The sequence below is a fragment of the Silene latifolia genome, chromosome 9 (assembly GCF_048544455.1).
Source record: "Silene latifolia isolate original U9 population chromosome 9, ASM4854445v1, whole genome shotgun sequence".
Taxonomy (NCBI): Eukaryota; Viridiplantae; Streptophyta; class Magnoliopsida; order Caryophyllales; family Caryophyllaceae; genus Silene; species Silene latifolia.
Genome location: NC_133534.1, coordinates 128,336,540 through 128,364,064, shown reverse-complemented (window position 1 = coordinate 128,364,064; position 27,525 = coordinate 128,336,540). Strand labels below are relative to the sequence as shown.

General features: G+C 42.4%; 1 protein-coding gene across 1 annotated transcript; it reads right to left on the bottom strand.

Moving 5' to 3' along the window:
• Positions 1–443: 443 nt before the first annotated feature.
• LOC141601581 (EG45-like domain containing protein) lies at positions 444–27,090 on the bottom strand. Its single transcript, XM_074421876.1, has 2 exons — positions 26,838–27,090; positions 444–721 (listed from the first exon to the last, which is right to left on the bottom strand). The coding sequence occupies exons 1-2, from the start codon at positions 27,088–27,090 to the stop codon at positions 444–446; spliced, it is 531 nt and encodes a 176-aa protein (XP_074277977.1).
• Positions 27,091–27,525: the final 435 nt, after the last annotated feature.

Below are 27,525 nucleotides of genomic sequence, written 5' to 3'. Positions count from 1 at the left end.
TTAATTATTTATTTTAAGGAAATTGATCATCTTAATTAATTATTTTATTTTAAGAAAATTGACCATGTATGTCTAGGAAAATTACCAAACTTCTATATAATTTAATTTAAACCCAAACTATATAATATTTGCATTGAGATCCCTTAATCAGGTCCATCACACGGTGCTAGTGATTTAAAACTATATAGTATAATTAATTTGTTTAACTTTGTCTAATTACATTGAAGTCCCTTGATTTCTGGATTTAATATATAGTATTGGTTGATTAAGCACAATCACCATGAGTTAATGTTTCTATAGTGCGAATGCACTAGTCACAAGAATGTTATAATAAGAGGTAAGGAGATTCAATCCTACGAGTTATTGAATATACGACCTCGTCTCAGCTATTCGACTAAGAATTTTAAGTTGTGAATATCATCGATAAAATATAAATATTAAACTTACTTGACGTAATCAATTTTAATGATCCCGGCAACAGGATTTGCAATAGTAGAGAAGGCTTCCTTGGAGAGGTCAATAGTGCCACCACAATTAGGGCATTGATCAACAATTTTGACTAGAACTGACTTCCCTTGGTTGCATGGGTGTGGAAATGGGTTAGTTGGACCCGTGCATGTCACCCTAAACATTGTTCCACATATTTTCCCTCCGTTCCATAATTGGTCACCGGCCGCCGCGATCATAGTACCTTCCGGTGTGTTCCCATAGCATGCCGATGCTTTTTTACCAAAGGAAAAAAAAAAAAAAAATACAATGACAGTGTTTTAGGTTCCTAAAATTAAAATAGTACATTATGGTAACATTATATAATTTGTAAACTCTTTTTTTTATAAACCTTATATACGGTTTTTATCATGCACCTTATCATAGAACAATATTACTACAAACTTTTTAACGAAAAGAACAATAATAATATAATCCAAGTTTCAAAAGTAATTAACTTAAGTTCAAAAATAACTTGACACTTGTTCAAAAGTAATTAGCTTTACTAATTGAGACTATGAGTTTCGATCAAAGTTGTATACTTACGAACATAAGAATTATAGAAAGTGGCTGTTCCAGGAACCGCAATCGAAACCGAGACTAGACAAGCAATAGATGCCAAAAGGGTAGCCAAAGCGCAAATCTTGGACATTTTTGCTTATGTTTTGTGGTCAGTTTGTGTGAAATACAAAGTAAATGGGATTGTTGTTGAAGAAAAAGCATATACTTGTAGTGTTTATATACTACGTTCGATCCTTAATATGATGCAAACTAATAGGCAATTTACTATGTACATCTTTGGAAATGGATTATTCAATGCACGTACAATAAATTGATTCATGAATAAAATCCACTTAAGTTGGAAAAGGATCACAATAGTTAAAGCATTTGGTGATAAAAATGCTCCCCTACTTAATATGTTACATAGTTACATGCATATGGCACGAAATATTATGCTACTCCCTGTGTTTTTGTATATATGATGGTTCTATTTTCAAGGTGACCCTTTGAATTTATATTTTACAAAAATTTAATAATTTGACAATTATAAAAATTATAACATTAAATTCTTTATGAAATAATGATTTTTTTCCAGAAATATTGAAGAGAGACGTGAGTGTCTCGAAAGTGGGAATAACATAAAGAACAAAAAACAGATGGAGTATTCAAAAATAATACTCCATAACTATAAGGAAACAAATATGAAAAATAAAGGGAGTTAGGAAAAATTATTTAGCAAAATTGAGTTCTCGTCTTATTTGATAGGATATATTAACTCCATAACTATAATAACTCTATTTGAAATTTAATTAAGAATATATTATTAAGAGGTAGAAAAGAGGAGGTTCAACACTTATAATCCGCATAAGATTAACTTTAATTTTTAAAAAATATTGTTATTGTATCATTATGTTTACTAAAGGCATAATATAAATGTGAAGGAATGATATTGAAAATACAATCAGATAAAGAATAAAAAAAAAAAAATTTGCATCATAGATCCGGTATTGGTTTTTCTTTTCAAATGAAGGGCTTCTTCAAAAAACTAAAGTTAGCCGAGTAGCTCGAGCAGGAGTTTTTATGAAAAATGGAAGGATATGTGTTGCAATAAATATATTTATGTATATGTTAAATTAAAAAAAATTTAAAAATTAACCAAAGTTTAAATAAATGTTCACATAGTATGGAGCAGAGATATATATTAAGTTAAATGGTAAGAAAACGTATATTATTCGTAAGTTTTTCCTTTTAGAAGTAAAAAACAAAAACAATCTATGAATACTCTCAACTTGTAATACGTTTGTTTCAAAAGACAGAATAATAGAATTAGTTAGAACGTATTGGCTAAAAAAAATTTCGTGACCATCGTTTTTAGTTATAAATAATAATAATAATAATGAAATATTTCTATCACATCGTACCTATAATTAGTGGAATTCATTTATGTAACAACTTTAAATCTAGTTTCAATATGTTCATACAAATTGAAAAAATATTACCCTTTTTAAGCGGAATAAAATTATCTATTGCATAGAATAGTTGCCTCAGTTGTAGATATGATATAATTAAGAACGAAGAATATTTATAGCAAGTCATTTAGGCGGGAAAATTTTAATGTTTTGAAAACGGTTGAAATCGTTTGTGGTCTCGAGAACGGTGTGTTGTCCTCGGGATTTGGAAACTCCTCGAAAATGGTGTGTCATTTTCGAGTTTTGAAAGGGCCATTATGTCGGCGCAAAAGTCCATTACGTCGGTGCAAAACGTTTTAAAATCCTTATATTTTGAAATCGCCATGGCATGAAAAGGTTTTTTTTTTTTTTGTTGAAACGATTGTAAAGACAGGGTTTGAAAATCGTCATTACGACGGCATGAAAAAGGTTTGCAACGGTCGGCGAAAGACCGAGGTTTTAAATGGCCATTATGACGGCGCATAAAGGTGTTTTGAAAGTTTGGAAATGACACGGAAGGACTTATGATCACATAGCACATAAGCACTCACAGTTCATTATATTATGCATAATGCTGACACGGGTTTTGGCATAATAAGGGTGGTTACACACCAAGCGATCAATCCCCGATTTTCGAGAGAGATGCTAATCCAAAAAAAATGTGTAAGGTTGGTGCCCTAGCCTCGTGCACGTAGGAAGTGAATGCTCTTTGGTGAAACAAAATGGTGTAACGCCAATGGTATGCTTAAGGCAATCGGGATTCCAAATGCGGGGATGAGAAAACTCACGCCGACGAGACAAGCCAATTGGTTGATAAAGGTTAGGTTGTGGGCCCGGACAAGGAACCCGACTTATGACCTTAATATCAATTAATGCACTTCAACCAAGGCCTCGTTTGAGTTTCACCATCTAGGGAAAGCAAAGACACAAGTGTTCTCGTTTTCCCCAGCGGAGTCGCCAAATATGTGGACATGGGCCACCTACACGCCAATTTGTGGACATGCAGCAGTCGGAAAGCCATGCTCGGTGACGTAGAAATGCTTTCGATCGGATCGCTTTAGATCGGTCGGTTTCGTCTCGGTGAAGGTCTCGGAATGATTGCTAGAGATGTTCGGAGTCGTCACCAAGCAATTATGGGATGCCTGGAAACCGTTCGATCCACTTTATACCTCGGTCAAACGAAGCAAAAAGCGGTGCTTGACATAGGTACTAAAGATAAGGAATCGTCCCTCTTTAGCATCCCATCGCTAGAATTGTAACACCCCCTCATACCAAGGTGCCTTACCAGGACCACCCAGCCATGAAAGAGTGTTACCATCTCGGTTGCCCGAGGTTAATACATATCAAAAGCGTCTATCCTAACACATTTATTAGAAATACTGAAAAGTGTAATTGTTTACATTGACAAAAATCCAAATCCAAACCAAAAAAATAAATCCAACAACTGACAACTATAAAGTCATAACTAAGACTCGAGACTGTGATGTTATAACTGGTGAAGACGACTCCTTCATGACCGCCCAAGCTCACCAAAAGCAATACCTGTCAAGCCTGCTCACCATCCCCGAATGAATCACCGCAGATTCCACAAACAACAACAACGGGGTCAGTACCATTCAATCGGTATAAGACAAACAAACAATGTAACCGGCTGATCATCCTCCACAATAACCGACTACACACCGAAGTGTGTAGCCCTGCCGGATTACCCATCGCAACAGGTAATCCACTCCGCCGGTGGGGGACCGCAGCCCATCCCCACCAAGTCCAGCTCGTCAACGAGCGACTAACAATCTTTGTCCCTTAATGTGCACATCCCCTCCTGTGACGGGTTCCACGGAGGGCGGACTAGGGTGTGAAGCCACTCCCGCAAGTGACTCCACCATAATCACACACGCACCACAGCATCACAGCTGTCACAACACCACAACCGTCACAACACAACCACATTACCACTGTCACCACAGCACCCATCCTCCGATGATCAACAGATAACAACAATTATGAAACAAACACAATCTTAATCAATTAACAGTAACTGAGTAGGGGAAACCCTACCTTAATAATAACAACAATATGGAGAATCGGGAAATTAGAATGGCTCATCTACGAAGTTTTCTCCTATACAATAACCACATAGCACAATTACACATTGCACATCCCCTTTTCCTAATTTCATATATATACAGTAAACCCTAAGAATAACATAAATGACATGGGAAAGAAGGACTTACCAACGGTAGAACAAAAGATTGAACGCAAAGGCTATGACGATTACACACACAGTGGAAGATTAAGGAGTGATTAGAGTATCGTAAAATGATTACGGTTGCAAATGACGTTTAGAAACTGTTTTTCACAATTAAATAACCCTAAACACTCCCGCATCAAACCGCTGAAACATTACTCGCCAGACCGGATACTCGGTCGAGTAAAGTGTATACTCTGCCGAGTATCCTCTACTCGGTCGAGTATTCATCATACTCGGCCGAGTATTCCTCGGCAGAACCCAAACAGAATACACTTTTGACACTACTCGGCCGAGTAGGCTCTACTCGGTCGAGTACTTAGCTTATAAAAATCCGTAGTATTACAGTCTTCCCCCCCTTAAAATGAACTTCGTCCCGAAGTTCACACTCTACTCTAAAACAAGACACAACAAACACAAAAAGACTTCCCAACGAACACTTAACAACCCCAAAGAACTACACAAAGCATCACAAGACCTACTATCCCGACTCAAACTAAGACAAAACATACACGCGACCATCTCCTACCCCCCTAAAAAGACAATGGTTACGTCCCCGTAACCAAACATACTTGATCAAAAAGGTTAGGAAAACGTTCTCGCATAGCCTCCTCGGGTTCCCATGTGGCCTCTTCCACATTATGATTAGACCAAAGTACCTTGAGTAAGACGGTCTCACCATTCCTTGTCTTACGGACTTTGCGATCTAGAATCTCTTTAGGAACCTCGGCATAGGACAAGGACTCATCAAGCTCGATATTCTCCACCTCAAGTATATGTGACGGGTCACTCACATACTTCCGAAGCTGTGAAACATGAAAAACATTGTGGACTCTATCCAAAGCCGGTGGCAAAGCTAGTCTGTAGGCTACCTCGCCTATACGGTCCAAAATCTCATAAGGACCTATAAACTTCTGACTTAGCTTACCTTTCTTTCCAAACCTCATTACTCCACGCATAGGTGACACTTTCAAAAGAACCTTGTCACCTACTGCGAACTCTATGTCTCTGCGATGTAAATCGGCATAACTCTTCTGACGATCTTGAGCTGCCCTCATGTTTTGCCGAATCAGTTGAACTTGCTCAACCATATCCTGTACCAGCTGTGGTCGTAAAACCACAGCCTCAGAACTATCATCCCAACAAACTGGACTTCGACACTTCCGACCATACAAAGCCTCAAAAGGTGCCATCCCGATACTCGTATGATAACTGTTGTTGTATGAGAACTCAATTAGATCAAGTTTTTCCTCCAAGCTGCCCCCAAACTCCATGACACATGCTCTCAACATGTCCTCTAAGGTCTTGATGGTTCTCTCCGTCTGACCGTCGGTTGCCGGATGAAAAGTTGTACTCATGTTCAAGGTAGTACCCATCAACTCTTGCAGTTCTTGCCAAAACTTGGATATGAACCTCGTATCACGATCAGAAATGATATCCTTGGGTATACCATGTAACCATACCATATGTCTCCTGTAACCCAACGCCAGCTGCATCTTAGACCAGGTATCTTTCATAGGAACAAAGTGAGCTGACTTGGTTAACCGATCAACAATCACCCAGATCATGTTATTACCTTGCTGTGATCTAGGTAATACCACAATGAAGTCCATAGAGATCGACTCCCACTTCCACTCAGGTACTTCTAAAGACTGAATCTTACCCTGTGGTCTCCTCTACTCACCCTTGACCCGCTGACAGGTTAAACATCTAGCCACGAACTCTGCTGCATCCCTCTTCATGTTTGGCCACCAGAAAGTCTTCTTAAGGTCTTTGTAAAGCTTGTCACCACCTGGGTGAACTGAATAAGGAGTGCAATGAGCCTCCGACAAGATTACTCTCCTCAACTCTGCATCCTCCGGAACACACCACCTCCCATCAAAGCGAACACTCCCATCTGTGTGGATAAAAAATCTGGAAACTGTTCCACTCTCCACTCTTGACTTCCATTCCTGAATCTTAGGATCAAGCTCTTGCTTACTCTTGATGTTCTTATACAAGTCTGGCTCTATCGTCAAATCCCCCATGGTATCCCCCTTCCTTATCATAAAGATCCCCATCTGAGACATCTCATCTCTTAGCTTCAGCAAGGACATGGCCATACATAGCGAATCAACGCTCTTCCTACTCAAAGCATCTGCAACAATATTAGCCTTACCCTCGTGATAGATGATCTCCATATCATAATATCCGATCAACTCCATCCACCGTCTCTGTCGCATGTTAAGCTCCTTCTGAGTGTAGATATACTTTAGACTCTTATGATTGGAAAACACCTTAAAGGTTGCCCCGTAAAGGTAGTGCCTCCAAATCTTAAGTGCAAAAACAACTGCACCCAGCTCCAGATCATGGGTAGGATAATTCTCCCCATAGGGCTTTAGCTGCCTTGAAGCATAAGCTATAACCTTCCCTGCCTGCATCAGAACACAACCCAGACCATTCTTTGAAGCATCGGTATACACTTCAAAGTTCTCACATCCCTCTGGCAAGGCTAGAATAGGAGCTGTGGTCAAACGTTCCTTTAAGGTCTGAAACGCCGTCTCACAACTCTCACCCCAAACAAATCTGGTCTCTTTCCTCATCAAGGCAGTCATAGGTCGTGCTATGGTAGAAAAGTCTTTCACGAACCTCCTGTAGTAGCCAGCAAGGCCTAAGAAACTACGGATCTCAACTACGCTCTTCGGTGACTCCCACTTGGTCACGGCCTCAATCTTGCTAGGATCCACAGACAACCCTTTCTTAGATATCACATGACCCAGAAAAGCCACCTCCTCTAACCAGAACTCACACTTAGATAGTTTGGCATAAAGTTGATTCTCTCTCAAAGTCTGCAAAACCATCCTCAAGTGATCCTCATATTCTTCCTTAGTCCTGGAATAGACTAAGATGTCTTCGATGAAAACAACCACAAACCTATCCAAAAACGGTGTAAAGATCTGATTCATCAAATCCATGAAAGCGGCTGGTGCATTGGTCAAACCAAAAGGCATCACCACATACTCATAATGACCATATCGAGATCGGAATGCTGTCTTTGGAATATCCTCATCTACTATCCTCAACTGGTGATAACCTGACCTCAAATCAATCTTGGAAAATACACCTGCTCCACTCAGCTGATCAAACAAGTCATCAATCCTGGGCAAAGGACACTTGTTCTTCACTGTGACACGGTTAAGCTCTCTGTAGTCGATGCATAACCTCATGCTCCCATCTTTCTTTTTCACAAACAAAACTGGAGCTCCCCAAGGTGACACACTTGGCCGGATATAACCCTTGTCTAACAACTCATGTAACTGTTTCTTCAACTCAGCTAATTCCTTAGGTGCCATACGGTATGGTGCTTTGGATATAGGACCCGTTCCTGGTTTGAGCTCCACGTTGAAATCAACATCCCTCTTTGGCGGTAACCCCGGTATCTCCTCAGGAAAGACATCATCAAACTCTTCCACTACTGGTATCTCAGCAGCTGATTGTGACTCTACTCGGCCATCTCTCACATGACAAACAATTAAAGGGCACTTCTTCCTCAAATATGACTTTAAAGTCATCACAGCTATGAACTTACACTTTGGTCTTACAACAAACCCTCTATAAGACACCTTTATACCCTTTGGACCCCTTAAAGACACTTTCTTTTGTCTACAATCTATCTTGGCATCATACTTACCCAGCCAATCCATCCCGACAATCACCTCAAACCCATCCATAGGAAACTCTAACAGGTCTACCGGTAAATCTACCCCTCCAACTACCATAGACACTCCCTTATATAACTTAACACATGACACAGACTACCCAGAAGGTATGAACACGTCATCCTTTACAATCTCAAACTCCCCCAAGCCCATAGATAAAGCATGACTTCAAGACACAAAAGAATGTATTGCCCCCGAGTCAAACAAAACAAAAGACGGTACATTATGAACGAGAAAGGTACCGGTGACTACATGTGCATCATTCTGCGCTTCCTGCTTATCAATCATGAAGAGCTTTCCACTGCTTTTTTGCCCTCCTCCCTGGACCGAAGCATTGGAAGTACTCGGCTTGGCTGCCGAATCTTGGGTGACACTGTTGTTCTAGCGCTGATAAGATCCACCACCACTGCGGTTATAACTGCCATGGTTGCTATGTCCACCTCTGTTGCCCCATGATTCACCCGGCCGGTTGCTAGCAAAGCTCTGAGTCGGCCCTTGAGAGAAATTCCCTTGATAAGCTCCCGAACCTGCTCCGGTCATGACACTCGTGCAATCCCGCTTCTTGTGGCCTACACCACCACAGTTGAAGCATGTAAGGTTGGAGCTGTCACTCAAACTCCGACCACCAGCTTTTCCCCAACCACGAGATCCCCCGGAGAAACCAGCCCCACCAGAAAAAGCCTTGGCATGTGTGGACAAGGCCCTCGGGAACTGCGTCCGCGGGATCCACACTAGGCATAATCGACTCGAGGTTATTTCGAATCGAATTAAGACATATTAGAGTCGCCACCAAGTTTTATGGGAACTTGGAACCGTTCAAGTCAACTTTACACCTTTCATCAAAAAGCATAAAGCCAATCGACTACGAGTGATTAAAGATAAAGACTTGTACCCTATATCACTCGATTTGATTGACTCTCGTAATCCAATGGTGGTTAGACGGATCCACAAACCATAGATCTTGAGTAAGGGGTGAGGGTACGTGTCAGGAAGCCCATAAGGACACCTAACCCCGCCCGTCGATAACGGCCTCTACTAAGTCAAATGTCTGAGTTCAAACAGGGTCATAGCTACTACGATATATGATATGCAAACATCGTTTTAAACCCTAACATGTGACAACAATTTCTATGTCGTTTTAAATGCAACTAAACTAACTTTGTCAAAGTTGTAATTTAGCATGTGGGTTGATTAATCTAACAACATACAAAACAAAGCAAACAAGGCTTAAGGGGGAATGGGGGAGCCGTGGGATCTACCTATTACAAACCAGGCATTTCATGCCGACACAACGATAAATTAAAGATACAACTCGATCTAAATACAATTGCTACATACGACACCATACACGACACATGGCCATTCGGCCTAGGAAAACGTGCACAAAGGGGTGGCCCACGGCTCACATGACTCACGGCCTTGGGTCACTCCTCGTAATGCGTGCTTTTGCTTAATCTTATCGAATTAGACATTGGGCTACGCACCAAAGCATGCATTAGCATAAACCGGGCCATGTTGCTTTAAAGAACACGCGATTTACTACGCTCTTACTTGCATTGGGGCACAACCATCTAACCAAACAAGACTAAGGTTTTTGGAAAGGGTTTTGACTCGATAAAAGAAAGCTAACTTGAAAATTACAACTCGATGAACAAACGATAAATTACAAGCGATAAAGCAAATAAAGAACGAACGATGTAAAAAACAAACGAAACAAGAAAGACCCAAAGGACACGGCCAAATCACGGCCAAACCAAACACGGCTACCCTAAGTCCTAGGTCAGGTTCATTAGTTAGATCAATTGATTGCGAAACGAGCTCAAAACAAATTAGAAAACAAGTTAGGAACGACGTTGATCGATTTGAAAAGATACCTTGCAAACGCGCATTCTACACAGCCTAAAGGGGTCAAATTAGGTCAAATTCGCTAATTAATTAACTCATCGAGTGTTAATAAGAAGGGGCTAATCACGCACTCTTATACTAGCGAGAAATTAGGTGAAAGAGAGAGATGCATTCAATTTAAGTTACAGAATCGTCGATTGATTTTAAAAGCTATGTCGAAGCACCCTAACATGTCTAATTAGGTTATTTAAATGATCGAATGTCGCCTAAATAAGTCATATGTTAACAATCAGAGGTCATACTAACATGTAAATGGTCCTAGGGTGTGTCGAATTGGCCGAAACAAACAAAGGGTCAAAAACGAGGAGCGAAGTTAGAAGTTCGTTTTATTTATGTCCTACCTTGAACACGAGGATATGTAAATGAGATGGGGGTGTACGACAGACTGATGTAGCGGTTTCTTTCCCATCTCAAGTCAACGCGGGTGTTCATGGTGGTACTTTAACTCATACTCGGACTAAACTAGTTTCATAGTTAATTAAACAATCGATAAACAAAAACGATAAACGAATAAAAACAAACTATAAAAAACAAACATAAAAAAAACGAAATAAAAGGGAGAAAGAGGAGGATTTGATGAACCCTCAACCTACATGTATCGTTGACACCGTCTTGGGTCGTAATCGATGGTAGATTTTATCTCGAGAGGCCGTCGTCGACGAAGAAACAAAGCAAACACGCGTTTTTATCGAATCTGGACAGCAACTTTCAAACAGTGATTTCTCTCTCGTTTCACGATGAAAATTCAATTTAAAAGATGTTTTGAAAACTAGAAAGAGAGGAGAACAGAGATCTTAAAGCAACCCCTGCTCGTTTTGAGTTATTGGGCACGAAAAACGAGCACAAACAGAACTGGACAGACAGGAACAAACCGCGAAAACAGAGTGTATAACACTCTGTTTTTCGAGGGATTTCGTGTACTCTCAAAGGCAATTTGGCTCGTAACTCTTTGTCTAATGTGTAGATGGATGTTATATGGTTAATTAGGAACAAGAAACTCGAGTTTTGATGGAGGTTTGAAGGAGGAACGAATTGTTTTTCGAAGAGGACACACAAACTGTTTCAGTTTGTATGTCGGTTTTGTGGAGGGTTTTTGAGAGGCAATTAGGGTTTTTTTCTGAGGTTTAAAGCTTTTGAGTGAAGGTAGGATGTATAGAGAACTTACAGGAATGAATGTATGGTGAAGGGTGGGTATTTATAAGGAGTTAAAGTAGGTTAAAAGGGAGGAGAGGCAGACGGGCTCGGCTGAGCATAGCTGCTGTCCAGCAGCTTTTGGGGGGTTTTCTAGGGTTCGTATGGGGGGTTTTCTTGGTGATTAAGGTAAGGTAATATGGGTAGGATATTAGGGTATGGGTTAGGGTTAATGGGCACGGGTTTTGGTGGTATTTGGAGCGGGTTTTGGGCTCGGGATTGAGCTGCAAAACAGGGGGGCTGCTTGGTGTTTTGCGCGGGCTGTTTGGGGGTGATTTGGGACGGGATTTGGGCCATGGTTATGGGGTTCGAACTGGGGTTGGATGGGTAGTGGTCTAGGTTGGTTAGTGTACTCGATGTTCGTGCCAACTCGTAAAGAAAACGGGCTCAAAAACCGAGCTTTAATCGAGCTTCAAAACACATGTTTAAAACGAGTTTTCTTCGCTTTTAAAATCGATTTTTCAAATCAATTAACACATTAAAATAAATGATTTTTCAAATCAAATATACTCATAAAATGATTTTTCAAATCAAATATTTATTTTATTTTCAATAAAATAAACTCAAGAAAATAAATTCAAAATAAAATAAAATAAATTGAAATCATCTTTAAAAAAGACTTTAATTTAAATATCATTTAAATTAAAATACTCCGTCGACAACGCTCATTCTACATCGTAAAACGAACCCAAATAATGACAATGACAACTAAATGAATACATGTGTCCTATCATCATCGGGTGTTTGTCGGGTTCTCTATAAATTCCAATATCGACGGATACGGGTATCTACAGAGCCCCCACTTTGACTGAGGCTTGGACAAGGCGAAAGTCAAAGTATACCCCCCCTCTCGACCGAGGATTCTCGGGTCGTTTATCGTCCATTAGACTTGCGTATATAAGCTCGCTTGATAAGAAGAGATCATACCTGAAACTTCGTCGGGGATTAACTCTTGCTTCTGTTGCGTCAAATTGTCATCATTGGTCATCGACCCATAAATTTGCATATATGATGGGTTGAGCCTTATCCTCGGGCGCCTACGTATCCGTTTCTGACGGAATCAAACCCGCGTCGTAGTTCGGCAAGAATCGCGACACATGCCCAAAGTTTATCATCTGCTGGCGTATGTCCAAAATTCATCATCTGCTGACATTTGCCCAAAATTTATCATCTGCTGGCGTTTGTCCGAATGGGACGGGACTTTCCAAGGAGGTTGCCGCCGCTTTCATCATTTGCTTTCAGCTACGGAATTCTTCCATTTCATACTCTTGTATTGAATTGAATTCTTGGTGGATGTCATCCTTTACATCCTGATAATGGTCTCTGAAGCCAATGGCTTCAGAGCCCCCAGTTTGCAATGGCTCTAAAGTCGAAGACTTTAGAGCCCCCCAGTTGAGGCATATCCTGCTATATTTGAAACATAGAAAATGTACAAGTAATAATCATCACATAAGCACATTTGGATCATCGATCATGAAATTGGATCATTTGAAATACTGGGTCATCGACCCGAAAGTTGAATTTGAAAATTTTGAATGATTGGGCCATCGACCCGAAGTTTTAATTTGAAATTTTGAATGATTGGGCCATCGACCCGAATTTTGGATTTTGACATCATTTATGGTGTTGGGCCATCGACCCGAAATTTGAATTTGAAACGAATCATTTGGGTGTCGGGTCATCGACCCAAAATTTGGTTTTGAACTCTGAGGTTTGAACCTTGACTTGGATCATCTATCCATAACAAAAAGTTTTTGAAATTTTGAAATTTTGAAATATTTGAGATCGAACCTTGATGGGTGAGCATGAAATACGACACAGACACTCTGTATGACTCGTAAACCACGTGGGCGTAGCCCGCTACCGCAAAACAAAAAAAGAAAATAAAACCGTAAGTGTGCACGGGCTTTAATTCAAATATGGACTTGTTGAGGATAGAAATGTAAATCGGCCGTTCCGGCGCTCCCCAAAATGCGATGGATGTGCGAAAACCCGATGCATCCTGCCAAAGACTGGTGTGAACTGGGGCGGGCCTAAGAGGCGCGCGGCCCGAGGCCCACACGGCTCAAAAAACGGCACCCTAAGGGTGTCACCGTAGGTGTTTCCTTCCCTTATACTTTCTATATATAAGGAAAAGTTGTATTGCCAAATTTATTCTGCTTTCCCCCAAACTGGTGCAAATAACATAAATCATTATGAATAATCTAGCGAGTGCTATGCGAGCGTGGGAGACAGACTTCACTGGCGCAGAGAGACAAGAATTAAAGACCGCTCAACTGGCGCAATTACTTCCCTTACGCCAGATCCGCCTTCAACCTGCGTTGTTGGAGCACTGCCTTATCTATTGGGATCCTTGTAATCATGTCTTTGCTTTTCCTGAGGGGGAGATCTGCCCTTTACCCGAAGAGTTTTCTGCCCTGGGAGGATAGGATGCTGAGGCCATACCGGCTATACTAAAATTTCATTCGGGGTGGCGTGGAACGTATCTAGACTGTCTTGGCTTTTCCAGGACGGAGTCGGAGGAGATAGTTACTGGTGACGAAGTCAACCTTCTTGCTATTCATCGGAAATTTTGCATCTTGCGAAACAGTACTTCACTGCCAGCGTACTGCCGCAGGACGTTTGGATTGATTATGTTACATCTTTATGTCTTCGAAGGTAGGATGAACAAGACAACTTGTGTAGGACAAGCGAAACTTTTGTCTATTGTGTCTCAGATGGAGACGGGACATAACCCTTCCTGGATTATTCTTGCTGAAACCATCAGGGGTTTAGATGCTAAGAAAATGAACCTTGGTGCTGATTGGTCGGGATGCTCCCGTCTATTGCAGGTAACAAAATCTATCCTCCTGATTTCGCATCCTTGATTGATTTTTATTTTACCACAATTCTTGTGTTATTGCCACGATTTATTTATATTTTGCCACGATTTTGTTGCATTCTGCCACGATTTTGTCATGATTTCGTTGCATTCTGCCACGATTTTGCTGTATTCTGCCACGATTTTGCTGCTATTGTCTTTTTTCTTTCTTTTTTTCCTTTCTTTTTTTTCACGTTTTTTTTTTTCTTTTTTTTTCTTTTCTCTTTTTTTTTTCACGTTTTTTCCTTTTCTCTTTCTTTTTTCTTCCAGGTGTGGCTTTGTGAGAGATTTTGGCTCTTTGCCCCTCCGCGTGAGCCCAGCTCGTATCTCGCCCATATGCTGACTATGCGTGCCAAGCGGTATGAAGACGAGCATCAAAATGACCTTGCCTATTGGCGAAACAAACTGACAGAAGGGGGAGGTCGCCCCCTTTGCTGGTTCATGCCCTCGCTTCGCCTCAAATCTTTTACTATCCTTCCGGAAGATGATAAGACCAGACGTTTGCAACTACTAGGTTTAGAGAGGTCTATTCACATTTACCCTGACCGCGTCCTGCGTCAGATGGGCCGTAGACAAGTAATTCCCAAGTGTGAGGCTGTTCTGGGACGAGCAAGAGAGCTAAATTCCTCTATATGTGATGATTGGCTCGAAAGGTGACACCAAAGGCGTCTTTGGTACGTGTCCGCGCGCCTTCGGACTACTTGGGTATCCCCGTCATACACTAAGTGGCTTAAAGAGAAAACTGGTTCAGGTAAGGATTTGTGTCGGAAGGACGAGCTTGTCGACATCAGATATTATGACAAAGGTAGAGACAGTCGCGACTTCTTCGCTAATGATCTTTCGTCTGCATCTGGACCTGAAGCTAAAACTGAGAAAACTCCTAAGACTGACCCACAGGTGTCAGATGTGTGGAAACGGTTGGGTTCAAAAGCACGTTCGGGCTCAGCCTTGGAAGGAAGACTTGGCCCTCGCTTGAGTGCAAAAGATAGGCTGGGCCCTCGGGAGGAAATGATGATCCCTCCTAAGAAGCGCGCTAGACAGAATGCAACTACCCCTCCTCCACAGGAGCCTCGGCCAAGTGACCCAAAAGGCAAAGGGAAAAGGAAGATGTAGGAGCCTTCGACTCCAATCTATTATTTACTACTACTATTTATCATTTGTTGCTTGCTGTTTCTTTTTTTTGAAGGTTGTAATGGGCATCGCCCGATTTTAAATAAGACTTACTATTTATTAAAATTCCCAGTTTCTGCATAAAATTTCATTTTATTAAAGGAAAGGTCGGTTGTACTCTTATAAAGAGCTGCCTACGTATCTGTTGTCAACAGAATCAAACCGAGCTCGTAGTTCCACAAAATGAATGCGCTACAATTATCAGTTTATAACGCACAAAAAGCAGCGAAGCAAAAGTGTCGCGGCCTAGACTCGCTCACGAGCACTGCAATTCAAAATTTTATTTCACGACATTGAGAATGAGTTCTAAGGATAGTATTTCTTCAGTTGATCCAAATTCGTCGGATTTGCAAAGTCGTTTCCATCTAGATCTGTTAGTCTGACTGCACCTCCCGATAATATCTTCTTTACCAGGTAAGGACCGGCCCAGTTCGGCTTGAATTTTCCCCTCGGGTCAATTGGTAGTAAAGCGTGAACGGACTTTAGGACTAAATTCCCATCTTTTATTCCTCGAGGTTTCACCTTCTTGTTAAATGCCCTTTGTATCCTTTTCTGATAGAGTTGAACATGGTGCAACACATTTAACCGCCGCTCGTCGAGCATGACCAAGGAATCATACCTGGCTTGCAGCCAGTCAGCTTCAGGGACCTGACTTTCTAACAGGATCCTTAAAGAAGGTACCTCTAATTCGATAGGCTGAACTGCTTCCATCCCATATGTCAAGTAGAACGGCGTTACTCCAGTGGCTGTGCGAATTGACGTCCTGTATCCCCATAGTGCGAATGGTATCTTCTCTGGCCATTCGCGATAATTGTCAGTCATTTTCCTGAGAATCACAGTGATTGTCTTGTTGGTGGCTTCCACTGCACCATTTGTTTGAGGTCGATACGGTGACGACTTATGGTGTTTGATTTTATACTTTTCAAGTATCACGGCAGTTTCAGCCTGGAAGTGAGTGCCATGGTCGCTAATGAACTCATGTGGCACACCATATCTGCAAATGATTTCATTCTGAATGAACTTTGCTACCTGCTTTGCTTGTAGTACTTTGTATGATTTCACTTCTACCCACTTCGTGAAGTAATCGATGGCGACTAGCATGAAACAATGCCCACCTGTTCCAGATGGGTTGACCTTTCCAATAATGTCGATTCCCCATGTTGAGAAAGGCCATGGTGATGTCAAAGTATACAACAGTGATGGTGGCACGTGTTGTATGTTCGCAAATATTTGGCAATTATGGCAGTGTTTGACATATTGGCGACAATCTGTCTCCATCGTGGTCCAATAATACCCTAATCTCATGATTTTACGAACCAGCATATGGGCATTCATGTGTTGGCCACATTCCCCGTCATGGACTTCTTCCATGACTCTTTTTGCAGTTGGTGAGTCTATGCATCGCAGAAGGATATTTTGCGCGGTCTTCTTGTACAATTGTCCGTCATTGGTTCTAACGAACTGAGCAGTTAGCATTCGAATAGCGCGCTTTCCGCGGTTATCCATGTCGGGTGGATACTCTCCTGATTCTTTAAATTTCAGAATAGCATGATACCAAGGTTCAGCCTCGGTTTCTCCTGTGTCTCCGATTACATTAACGTAAGCAGGTGATGATCTTCGTTCGACACATATTGGCATAGTATCCATATGATCAGGTATGTTGATCAGAGCAGCTAGCTTTGATAGTGCATCAGCAAACTGGTTTTCATCTCTGGGGAGGTGCACGTATTTGACATCGGCGAACAATTTTTCTAGTTCCTCGATTTTTGCTTGGTACGGAGCCAGGCTATCACTTCGGGTTTTCCACGTCCCGGCCACTTGATTGATCACTAGTGACGAGTCCCCATGTACTACAAGCTTTTTGATGCCTAACTCGAGAGCACTGTGCAAACCGAGTAGGCACGCTTCGTATTTGGCTGCGTTATTAGTAACATTAAAGTCCAACTTGATCGAAATGGGAACATGTTCACCTTCTGGTGAAATGAGTAGCACTCCTATCCCGTAGCCCCTGCAGTTTGATGCTCCATCAAAATAGAGGTCCCACGTATCATTGTCTATATGAACGATATCTTCGTCGGGAAATGACCACGTATCTACAACCTCAGTTTCTTCTATCGGGTTGTCCGCTAGGAAATCTGCAACTGCCCTTCCCTTTATCACTTTCAGCGGTACGTATTTTAGATCAAATTCGGAAAGCATTAAAGTCCATCTCGACACCCTGCCGTTTAGAACGGGTTTTTCAAACAAGTATTTGATTGGGTCCATCTTCGAGTGGATGCAGACACTATGACTGAGCATGTAGTGTCGTAACTTCTTTGTCGCCCATACTAAAGCCAAACATGTCTTCTCGAGCTGAGTATACTTGATTTCATACTCCAAGAACTTTTTACTAATGTAGTAAATTGCTCTTTCCTCTTTATCGACTGTCTATGCCAGCATTGCCCCCATTGCAGTATCCGTAACTGTAAGATACAACAGAAGTGGTAACCCGGTCGTTGGTGATCTGAGCACGGGAGGGGAAGATAGTATTTCTTTGATCTTATTGAACGCAGCTTGACAGTGATCATCCCATACGACGTGTTCCCCGACCTTCAATTTCTTGAAAATTGGCTCGCATATCATAGTTAGCCTTGCCACGAATCGACTTATATATTGGATTCTTCCAAGGAAACCTCGAATTTCCTTCTCGGTTTTCAGGTGAGGCATTTCCATTATGGCCTTTATTTTTGATGGGTCCACCTCGATGCCACAGTGGCTAACGATGTGACCCAACAGTTTGCCGGATGTGACTCCGAATGCGCATTTTTGTGGATTCAACCTCATGTTATACTTGCGCAATCGCTCGAAGAATTTGCGTAGCGTACCAAGGTGGCCATCACGCTCCTTTGACTTGACAATCATGTCGTCGACATAAACCTCGACTTCCTTGTGCATCATATCATGTAAAAATGTTGTCGCGGTCCTGCGTATGTAGCCCCGTGTTTATCAACCCAAAAGGCATTCTTGTGTAGCAATAGGTTCCCCATTGCGTTACGAACGCAGTCTTATGCATGTCTTCTTTCGCCATCTTGATTTGATTATAACCGGCGTATCCATCCATGAAGGATAGTAACGCGTGATTTGCCGTGTTGTCAACCAGGATGTCGATGTGAGGTAAGGGGAAATCATCCTTCGGACTTGCCTTGTTTAAATCTCGGAAGTCGACACAAACCCGAACTTTACCATCTTTCTTTGGCACTGGTACGACGTTAGCCACCCAAATCAAGAGTATTCGACACCTTGATAAACCCAGCTTTGAGTTGCTTGTCGATTTCTTCTTTGACTTTCAAAGACCAATCTGTGTGCATTTTGCGTAGTTTCTGCTTGACTGGCTTATATCCCGGCTTGATTGGGATCCTGTGCTCTGCAATTTCCCTATCAATGCCTGGCATGTCTTTGTAAGACCATGCGAAAACATCTTTGAACTCATGCAACAAATCAATGAACCCCTGTCTTTCGGTGGGACTTAAAGTAGTTCCTATTTTAAGCTCCTGTGGTTCTAAGGTTGTACCTACATTGATAGTTTCGGTATCTTCGATGATCGAGGTTTTCTGTTCGTACTCTTCCAACCCTTTTATCAACTGTAGAGGTCGTTCCACTTCTTATTCTTCGACCAACTGTTCATCCTCGACCTCAGTCTCAATGTCATTATTAAAATAATCATTTTCAAAGTTTGAATTGCAATGTAAGTGAGACAAGTCGTAAGCAAACTGGTTCATATTATTATTGATTTGAAATTGCGCGAAATGCGCTAACATTTGAGCCAACTGGTCAGAGCTCAGTGGCGAGATAGGGGTATTCGGGACAGGCCCCGGAATACCACCATTAGGAAAGGGTGCATAGGAAGGGAAAGCTAGGGGAGGGGTATTTTCAACACCTGACTCCTTAGACTCAATCTTAGGACCTAACTCAGACTCAGACTCCGACTTAGACTCAGACTCAGACTCAGAATCGGTAACATCATCTGGCTTGAACATCTCTCCTTCTCCCGTTGTCAACTTGAAAAGGAGTCCCTTGTTATCAGTCCACTTGACGGTTTTCCGCCATCCCGTGTTGGTCCTAAGAGGATCCACATCGGTGATGAGGGTAGATGGATCGAACCGCTCGCTCCTCAGGATTATGCTTACCAAATCTTCGTTTGGTATTGGTGATTTATTCTCTTCACCGAAAAGGAGACCCATGGCTTTCTCGTCATTCATTGGATCTGGTTTGGTTTCTACTGGCATCACGGTCAGAATGTCTTCAGGGATGTAGTAGCAATCTTGGAATACTTCGATTCCTGGGACCATAAGGTTCTTCTTTGGGTCAAAGATGGGTTCGGGGAAGTCCATGCAAGGGAGTTCTTCCTCAGCTCTCACGAAGTGACCGTTTAGAGTTAGGTGATACGGTCCCATTTTAATATCTCGATCTTCGATCGTTCTTCCCCTCTTTTCCAGCAGATCTTTCCCAGTGGGCTCATATCCAAGCCCGAAGGTTACTCCTTTGGCTACTGGCGGTTTCAACTCGAATGTACACTCCTTTCTAGGGTATAAAGAGAAACCGAAGTACTTCCCAGTTTTGAGAATCACCTCGCATGCATGACTTCCCGTGTATAGATCCATATTCTCTGCTTCGGAGTTCAGCTCGATCATGTTGACAATCTCGAAACCACATGCGTCATTGGCAGCTTCGACCCTTACTTCAGAAGTAATGTCTCCTCCCGCCACATGAATGGCGTGGCGTCAATGGTGACGGTTTTGCCGTTGAGTGGGACCTTGATCTTTCGATGCAGCGTTGATGTTACGGCCCTTGTAGCGTGGATCCAAGGCCTTCCCAACAACAGGTTGAAGGATGAGCAAATGTCGATTACTTGGCAACTTATTTTCTTTTCCACTTGCCCCGTCAGTACTACTAGATCGACAAGTCCACTTACTCGACGCACAGTGCCATCGAATGCCCGAACTGTCTGCGTAGTGGGAATGAAGTCATTCTTCTCCAGGCCCAGAATATGCGCCGTTTTCAGAGGGAGTACGTTGACAACCGATCCGTCGTCAACCAAGGTCATAGGGATATGCTTGTTAAGACATACGGTAGCAACATATAGGGCCAGGTTATGTCGGGGCCCGAACGGTGGTAGATCTTCGTCGGAAAATGTCACGGCGTTGGTAATCTGCGGCCTATTCTGGGCGATGTGAGTGACCATGTCTGCAGGAGTAGTATTTGACGACACGGTCATGTTCATCAAGGCTTGCAACAAAGCCTAACGATGTTCGAAAGAGCTCAAGATAAGTTGCCAAATAGACACGTCGGCCTTAGTCTTTTGGAGTTGCTTGATGAGAGAAGCCTCGGAGGTCGACCCTTCACCAAGAACTTCGACCACTGCCGGCTCTTTGAGAGGTGCCTTGCTCGGGATGTCCTTAGCTTTCTCCACACGATACGGGCGCCCGAATCTAGTCAGATGGTTTTAATCTAAAGCATGTTGCCTCTCCTTTAAGATTTCTTCTTGGGTGTGAGGAATTGTCGCACCTTTGACAAGGTAAACATCGTCCTCGTCATCAGCCCAAACGCCATTAACTTCATTGCTGCTTCGGAGTATGTAAGGAGTACAATAGACCACAAAATCCCCGAATGTAATCTCTTTTCTCGAGCTCGGTAGGAATTCGGAACAATCCACGAATATTCTTCCGACAAAAACCCCTTTTAGACGACATGGGCGGATCAAGTGAGAGTAATCGACACTATCTTCGGTAGAGACAAAGTTAGTGTGGTCGCCAAACGGATTGGTGACGTTGTTGAGCTTTATGGCCGGGATTGGGAGCGTTCCGTTTTCAATCATATCTTGAATTTCGTGCTTTAGTCTAAAGCACCTTTCAGTATCGTGTCCCTTCCCTTGATGAAAGGCACAGTAGGCATTCGGTTTGTACCATTTGCCTTGTTGTTCGCGGTGGGATCCGGAGTTGGACCAATGAGCTTCAACTTTCCTTGGGCCATGAGCCTTTGGAGAGCGTAGGCGTAAGTGCACCCGATATCGGTGAATACCCTCGGAGCTTGGCGCGGAGGCCTTTTTGACTGTCCATCTATGAGATTGACAGTTTCAACAAAGTGGGCCGCTGCTGGTGCTTTTGCTTTAGATGACGAGGCCCCTTGGTATCCTTTTGGCTTCTCAGCTTCAGCCACTCGGACATCGTCCTCTACCTTTATCCCGATTCTTATCAATTCTTTGAAAGAACCAAAATTCTGTATTTCGAGCATTACGGTAAACAAGTCGTAAATTCTTCACGAACTTATCTACCATTTCGACTTCGTCAGGCTTCTTAGCTAGTTTCACGCTTTCAGCGCTATCTTGCGAGGAATTCAAGAAAGCCCTCTTTTTCCTTCCGTGTCATTACTTCCAAAGTCCTTATGTTGGTTTGAATCTCAACATTGTCAAGATAGTGCTTGCGAACTCCACCGTAATATCTTCGAAAGTGGGGAAGTTCTTAAGGTCAAGATTATAGAACCACGCCTTCGGTGTTCACCCGAGATTGGGCAAAAATTTCAGAGAGCATGTCGGCAGTACTCCCTTCAGTGCTAAGTACCCTTTATAGGCCTTAACATGGTGGATCGGATCTTCGGTGCCCTTGAACTTTGGGATGTCGTGAGTACCATGTTCGTGGGCAACTTATCCCGAATCGGGGCATAGGCCCTAGCATTCTCATAGTGAATGTTCTTCCCCTGGGAGAGTTTCAAACGGTCCTCAATGAACTTGAACCGTTTCTCCAGATCAGTCAGAGGTGGGGTAGATGAAGCGGAATCTTCACCCAGCTTAGATTCGATTGCATCCATTCGAGTCATCATGAGGTTCACGGCCTCAGTGAGCTTGTTAACAGCATCTTCCATTGCTTGACGTCGGGTTTTTGGCGGCCTTTCTACAAGAAAACCCCGTACTGAGTCAATATTAAAAGTAAGAGCCCCTGCGCACTTAAGGACACGACCCCAACTTAACTCAAACAAAGACTCGACTTGAGACTGACTAACCAAAGGTTCGACTCACGGTTGGATTTAGACCTTGGTTCATTTTAGACTCGGCAAAACAACATGACTCAAACTGTCATAGCACGATTCTAAACTGGACTCGGTGTGACTAAACCCGTGATTGGACTAACATAGCCCATAGGTTCGAGTGAAACGTCCTAAAGGGCCTAGCTTGGACGTTTCTGTGGACTATCCTAGACCAAATGGTCGACCAACATGACTCAAAGCCCAAGAGGTGAGCTTGGGTGACCCAACAGGGTCGTGTTCTAGACTCTTAGAAAGAAACACACCCGGCCTAACACGGCCATGACCCGGACACGACTTGACGCATTTCATGCTTGGTTGAGGTTCGAGAGGCATTTTGGATTGATTTTGAAAAACGAAGGATTGATTTGAAAATGAGATTTGAAATGGGCAGCATGCCGGCTATAAAAGCTCATTTTGGCCGAAATTTCTAGTCCTATTTGGGCAGCATTCTGCGTTTTGAAAATCATGCTAAGTTTGAAAGTAAGTTGTTCAAAGGTTCGGTTTTGAAATGGACATGGAAAATTTTGAAAAGACTCGGGAAACAACTTGCACATTGTCATTCTCATGTTATAAGGATGTATGCTCCTAGACATCTCTAAGTCTCGGCAAGTCTTCTACAAGAAGGTATATGCCCTCCATCCTTTTGCGGTCTTATAGAGCAAGGGCCTTAAGGTAAAGTACCTAGAAGAGCGTCCCCACCATCAAGAACCACGTGAGGTGAAGTGGAAGCGAGCAATGTGCAGCTTCCTAGCATAGTGGGACGTCGCCCCCCACGCATCACAAAGAAACGCTGGGACGGCCCGGGAAAATCCTTAAGGGTTTATGCATGAATCGTAGCACTATGAGTAATGTTTTACTTTCCAACACTTTTTTTTCAAGTTTCACCTCGGAGGAAAAGACCCTAGAAACAAAGTGTAACTAGTCCTCTTTTCCCCAGCGGAGTCGCCAAACTGTGGACAAGGCCCTCGGGAACTGCGTCCGCGGGATCCACACTAGGCATAATCGACTCGAGGTTCTTTCGAATCGAATTAAGACATATTAGAGTCGCCACCAAGTTTTATGGGAACTTGGAACCGTTCAAGTCAACTTTACACCTTTCATCGAAAAGCATAAAGCCAATCGACTACGAGTGATTAAAGATAAAGACTTGTACCCTATATCACTCGATTTGAATGACTCTCGTAATCCAATGGTGTTTAGACGGACCCACAAACCATAGATCTTGAGTAAGGGGTGAGGGTACGTGTCAGAAAGCCCATAAGGACACCTAACCCCGCCCGTCGATAACGGCCTCTACTAAGTCAAATGTCGGAGTTCAAACAGGGTCATAGCTACTACGATATATGATATGCAAACATCGTTTTAAACCCTAACATGTGACAACAATTTCTATGTCGTTTTAGATGCAACTAAACTAACTTTGTCAAAGTTGTAATTTAGCATGTGGGTTGATTAATCTAACAACATACAAAACAAAGCAAACAAGGCTTAAGGGGGAATGGGGGAGCCGTGGGATCTACCTATTACGAACCAGGCATTTCATGCCGACACAACGATAAATTAAAGATACAACTCGATCTAAATACAATTGCTACATACGACACCATACACGACACATGGCCATTCGGCCTAGGAAAACGTGCACAAAGGGGTGGCCCATGGCTCACATGACTCACGGCCTTGGGTCACTCCTCGTAATGCGTGCTTTTGCTTAATCTTATCGAATTAGACATTGGGCTACGCACCAAAGCATGCATTAGCATAAACCGGGCCATGTTGCTTTAAAGAACACGCGATTTACTACGCTCTTACTTGCATTGGGGCACAACCATCTAACCAAACAAGACTAAGGTTTTTGGAAAGGGTTTTGACTCAATAAAAGAAAGCTAACTTGAAAATTACAACTCGATGAACAAACGATAAATTACAAGCGATAAAACAAATAAAGAACGAACGATGTAAAAAACAAACGAAACAAGAAAGACCCAAAGGACACGGCCAAATCACGGCCAAACCAAACACGGCTACCCTAGGTCCTAGGTCAGGTTCATTAGTTAGATCAATTGATTGCGAAACGAGCTCAAAACAAATTAGAAAACAAGTTAGGAACGACGTTGATCGATTTGAAAAGATACCTTGCAAACGCGCATTCTACACGGCCTAAAGGGGTCAAATTAGGTCAAATTCGCTAATTAATTAACTCATCGAGTGTTAATAAGAAGGGGCTAATCACGCACTCTTATACTAGCGAGAAATTAGGTGAAAGAGAGAGATGCATTCAATTTAAGTTACAGAATCGTCGATTGATTTTAAAAGCTATGTCGAAGCACCCTAACATGTCTAATTAGGTTATTTAAATGATCGAATGTCGCCTAAATAAGTCATATGTTAACAATCAGAGGTCATACTAACATGTAAATGGTCCTAGGGTGTGTCGAATTGGCCGAAACAAACAAAGGGTCAAAAACGAGGAGCGAAGTTAGAAGTTCGTTTTATTTATGTCCTACCTTGAACACGAGGATATGTAAATGAGATGGGGGGTACGACCGACTGATGTAGTGGTTTCTTTCCCATCTCAAGTCAACGCGGGTGTTCATGGTGGTACTTTAACTCATACTCGGACTAAACTAGTTTCATAGTTAATTAAACAATCGATAAACAAAAACGATAAACGAATAAAAACAAACTATAAAAAACAAACATAAAAAAACGAAATAAAAGGGAGAAAGAGGAGGATTTGATGCACCCTCAACCTACATGTATCGTTGACACCGTCTTGGGTCGTAATCGATGGTAGATTTTATCTCGAGAGGCCGTCGTCGACGAAGAAACAAAGCAAACACGCGTTTTTATCGAATCTGGACAGCAACTTTCAAACAGTGATTTCTCTCTCGTTTCACGATGAAAATTCAATTTAAAAGATGTTTTGAAAACTAGAAAGAGAGGAGAACAGATATCTTAAATTAACCCCTGCTCCTTTTGAGTTATTGGGCACGAAAAACGAGCACAAACAGAACTGGACAGACAGGAACAAACCGCGAAAACAGAGTGTATAACACTCTGTTTTTTGAGGGATTTCGTGTACTCTCAAGGGCAATTTGGCTCGTAAATCTTTGTCTAATGTGTAGATGGATGTTATATGGTTAATTAGGAACAAGAAACTCGAGTTTTGATGGAGGTTTGAAGGAGGAACGAATTGTTTTTCGAAGAGGACACACAAACTGTTTCAGTTTGTATGTCGGTTTTGTGGAGGGTTTTTGAGAGGCAATTAGGGTTTTTTTCTGAGGTTTAAAGCTTTTGAGTGAAGGTAGGATGTATAGAGAACTTAGAGGAATGAATGTATGGTGAAGGGTGGGTATTTATAAGGAGTTAAAGTAGGTTAAAAGGGAGGAGAGGCAGACGGGCTCGGCTGAGCATAGCTGCTGTCCAGCAGCTTTTGGGGGGTTTTCTAGGGTTCGTATGGGGGGTTTTCTTGGTGATTAAGGTAAGGTAATATGGGTAGGATATTAGGGTATGGGTTAGGGTTAATGGGCACGGGTTTTGGTGGTATTTGGAGCGGGTTTTGGGCTCGGGATTGAGCTGCAAAACAGGGGGGCTGCTTGGTGTTTTGCGCGGGCTGTTTGGGGGTGATTTGGGACGGGATTTGGGCCATGGTTATGGGGTTCGAACTGGGGTTGGATGGGTAGTGGTCTAGGTTGGTTAGTGTACTCGATGTTCGTGCCAACTCGTAAAGAAAACGGGCTCAAAAACCGAGCTTTAATCGAGCTTCAAAACACATGTTTAAAACGAGTTTTCTTCGCTTTTAAAATCGATTTTTCAAATCAATTAACACATTAAAATAAATGATTTTTCAAATCAAATATACTCATAAAATGATTTTTCAAATCAAATATTTATTTTATTTTCAATAAAATAAACTCAAGAAAATAAATTCAAAATAAAATAAAATAAATTGAAATCATCTTTAAAAAAGACTTTAATTTAAATATCATTTAAATTAAAATACTCCGTCGACAACGCTCATTCTACATCGTAAAACGAACCCAAATAATGACAATGACAACTAAATGAATACATGTGTCCTATCATCATCGGGTGTTTGTCGGGTTCTCTATAAATTCCAATATCGACGGATACGGGTATCTACAGCATGGTTGAAGTTACCCTTCTTATTGCCCGACTGATTGTTGCTTCCACTGTCAGCCTTCCTTTTCTCGGTAGCAGTCCTTTCATTAATCTCTTTTGAGAGATCCACCATTCTCTCAGCTTACCCGCTCTCAGGTACACTTCCTTAAGATCGGTGGCGACTCCAGCTGGTAGACGGTTCATGATTTTGGCAGACAAACCCCTCTCGAAACGAAGAGCCACACCCCTTTGTCCTAACTGCATGTCCTCGACATAACGAGACAACTCTAGGAACCGGTGATAGTACTCGGTGACTGTCATCTCCTCTGTCATGGTGAAGGATTCGAACTCAGATCTCATCTTGTGTTGGATATGCTCCGGCACAAACTGCTCCCTCATGGCGCTCTTCAACCCTGACCAAGGAATAGCCCCCAGACCCTCAGCTTGGTAGCAGGCTCTAGCATCCTCCTTGACGTTTTGCCACCACACGGCGGCTTCACCTCTCAGGTAGTATACTACCTGCTCAACGATCATATCATCGGGACACTTGACCACTTCCATGAGACTTTCCATCTCACGGTGCCATTTCTCGAGCAGCTTTGGTTCCCCAATACCCTCATATGTGGATGGGTTGAAGCGGGCGATGATGATGCTAAGCTGAGTAGCATCCACCGGCTTCTCCGTCCCCTTTCCCACATTCTTAAGAGCCTCAAGAAGAGCATCTTGTTGCTTAATCATATGAGCAATCTCATCAATGGTCATCTCAGAAGCTTGAATTTGCGCGGCAGTTCTTTTAGGCGGCATTTTGAGCTGATAAGAGACAAGAAACGTAAG

Bases quoted from the DNA above. Each gene is read 5' to 3' on its own strand.
- LOC141601581 (XM_074421876.1), bottom strand. From the start codon at position 27,090: ATGAGGGAGCAGTTTGTGCCGGAGCATATCCAACACAAGATGAGATCT. The intron at 722-26,837 runs GTAAGCTGAGAG...TTGGTAAAAAAG, and splicing joins GGAAGTGTACCTGAGAGCGG to CATCGGCATGCTATGGGAAC.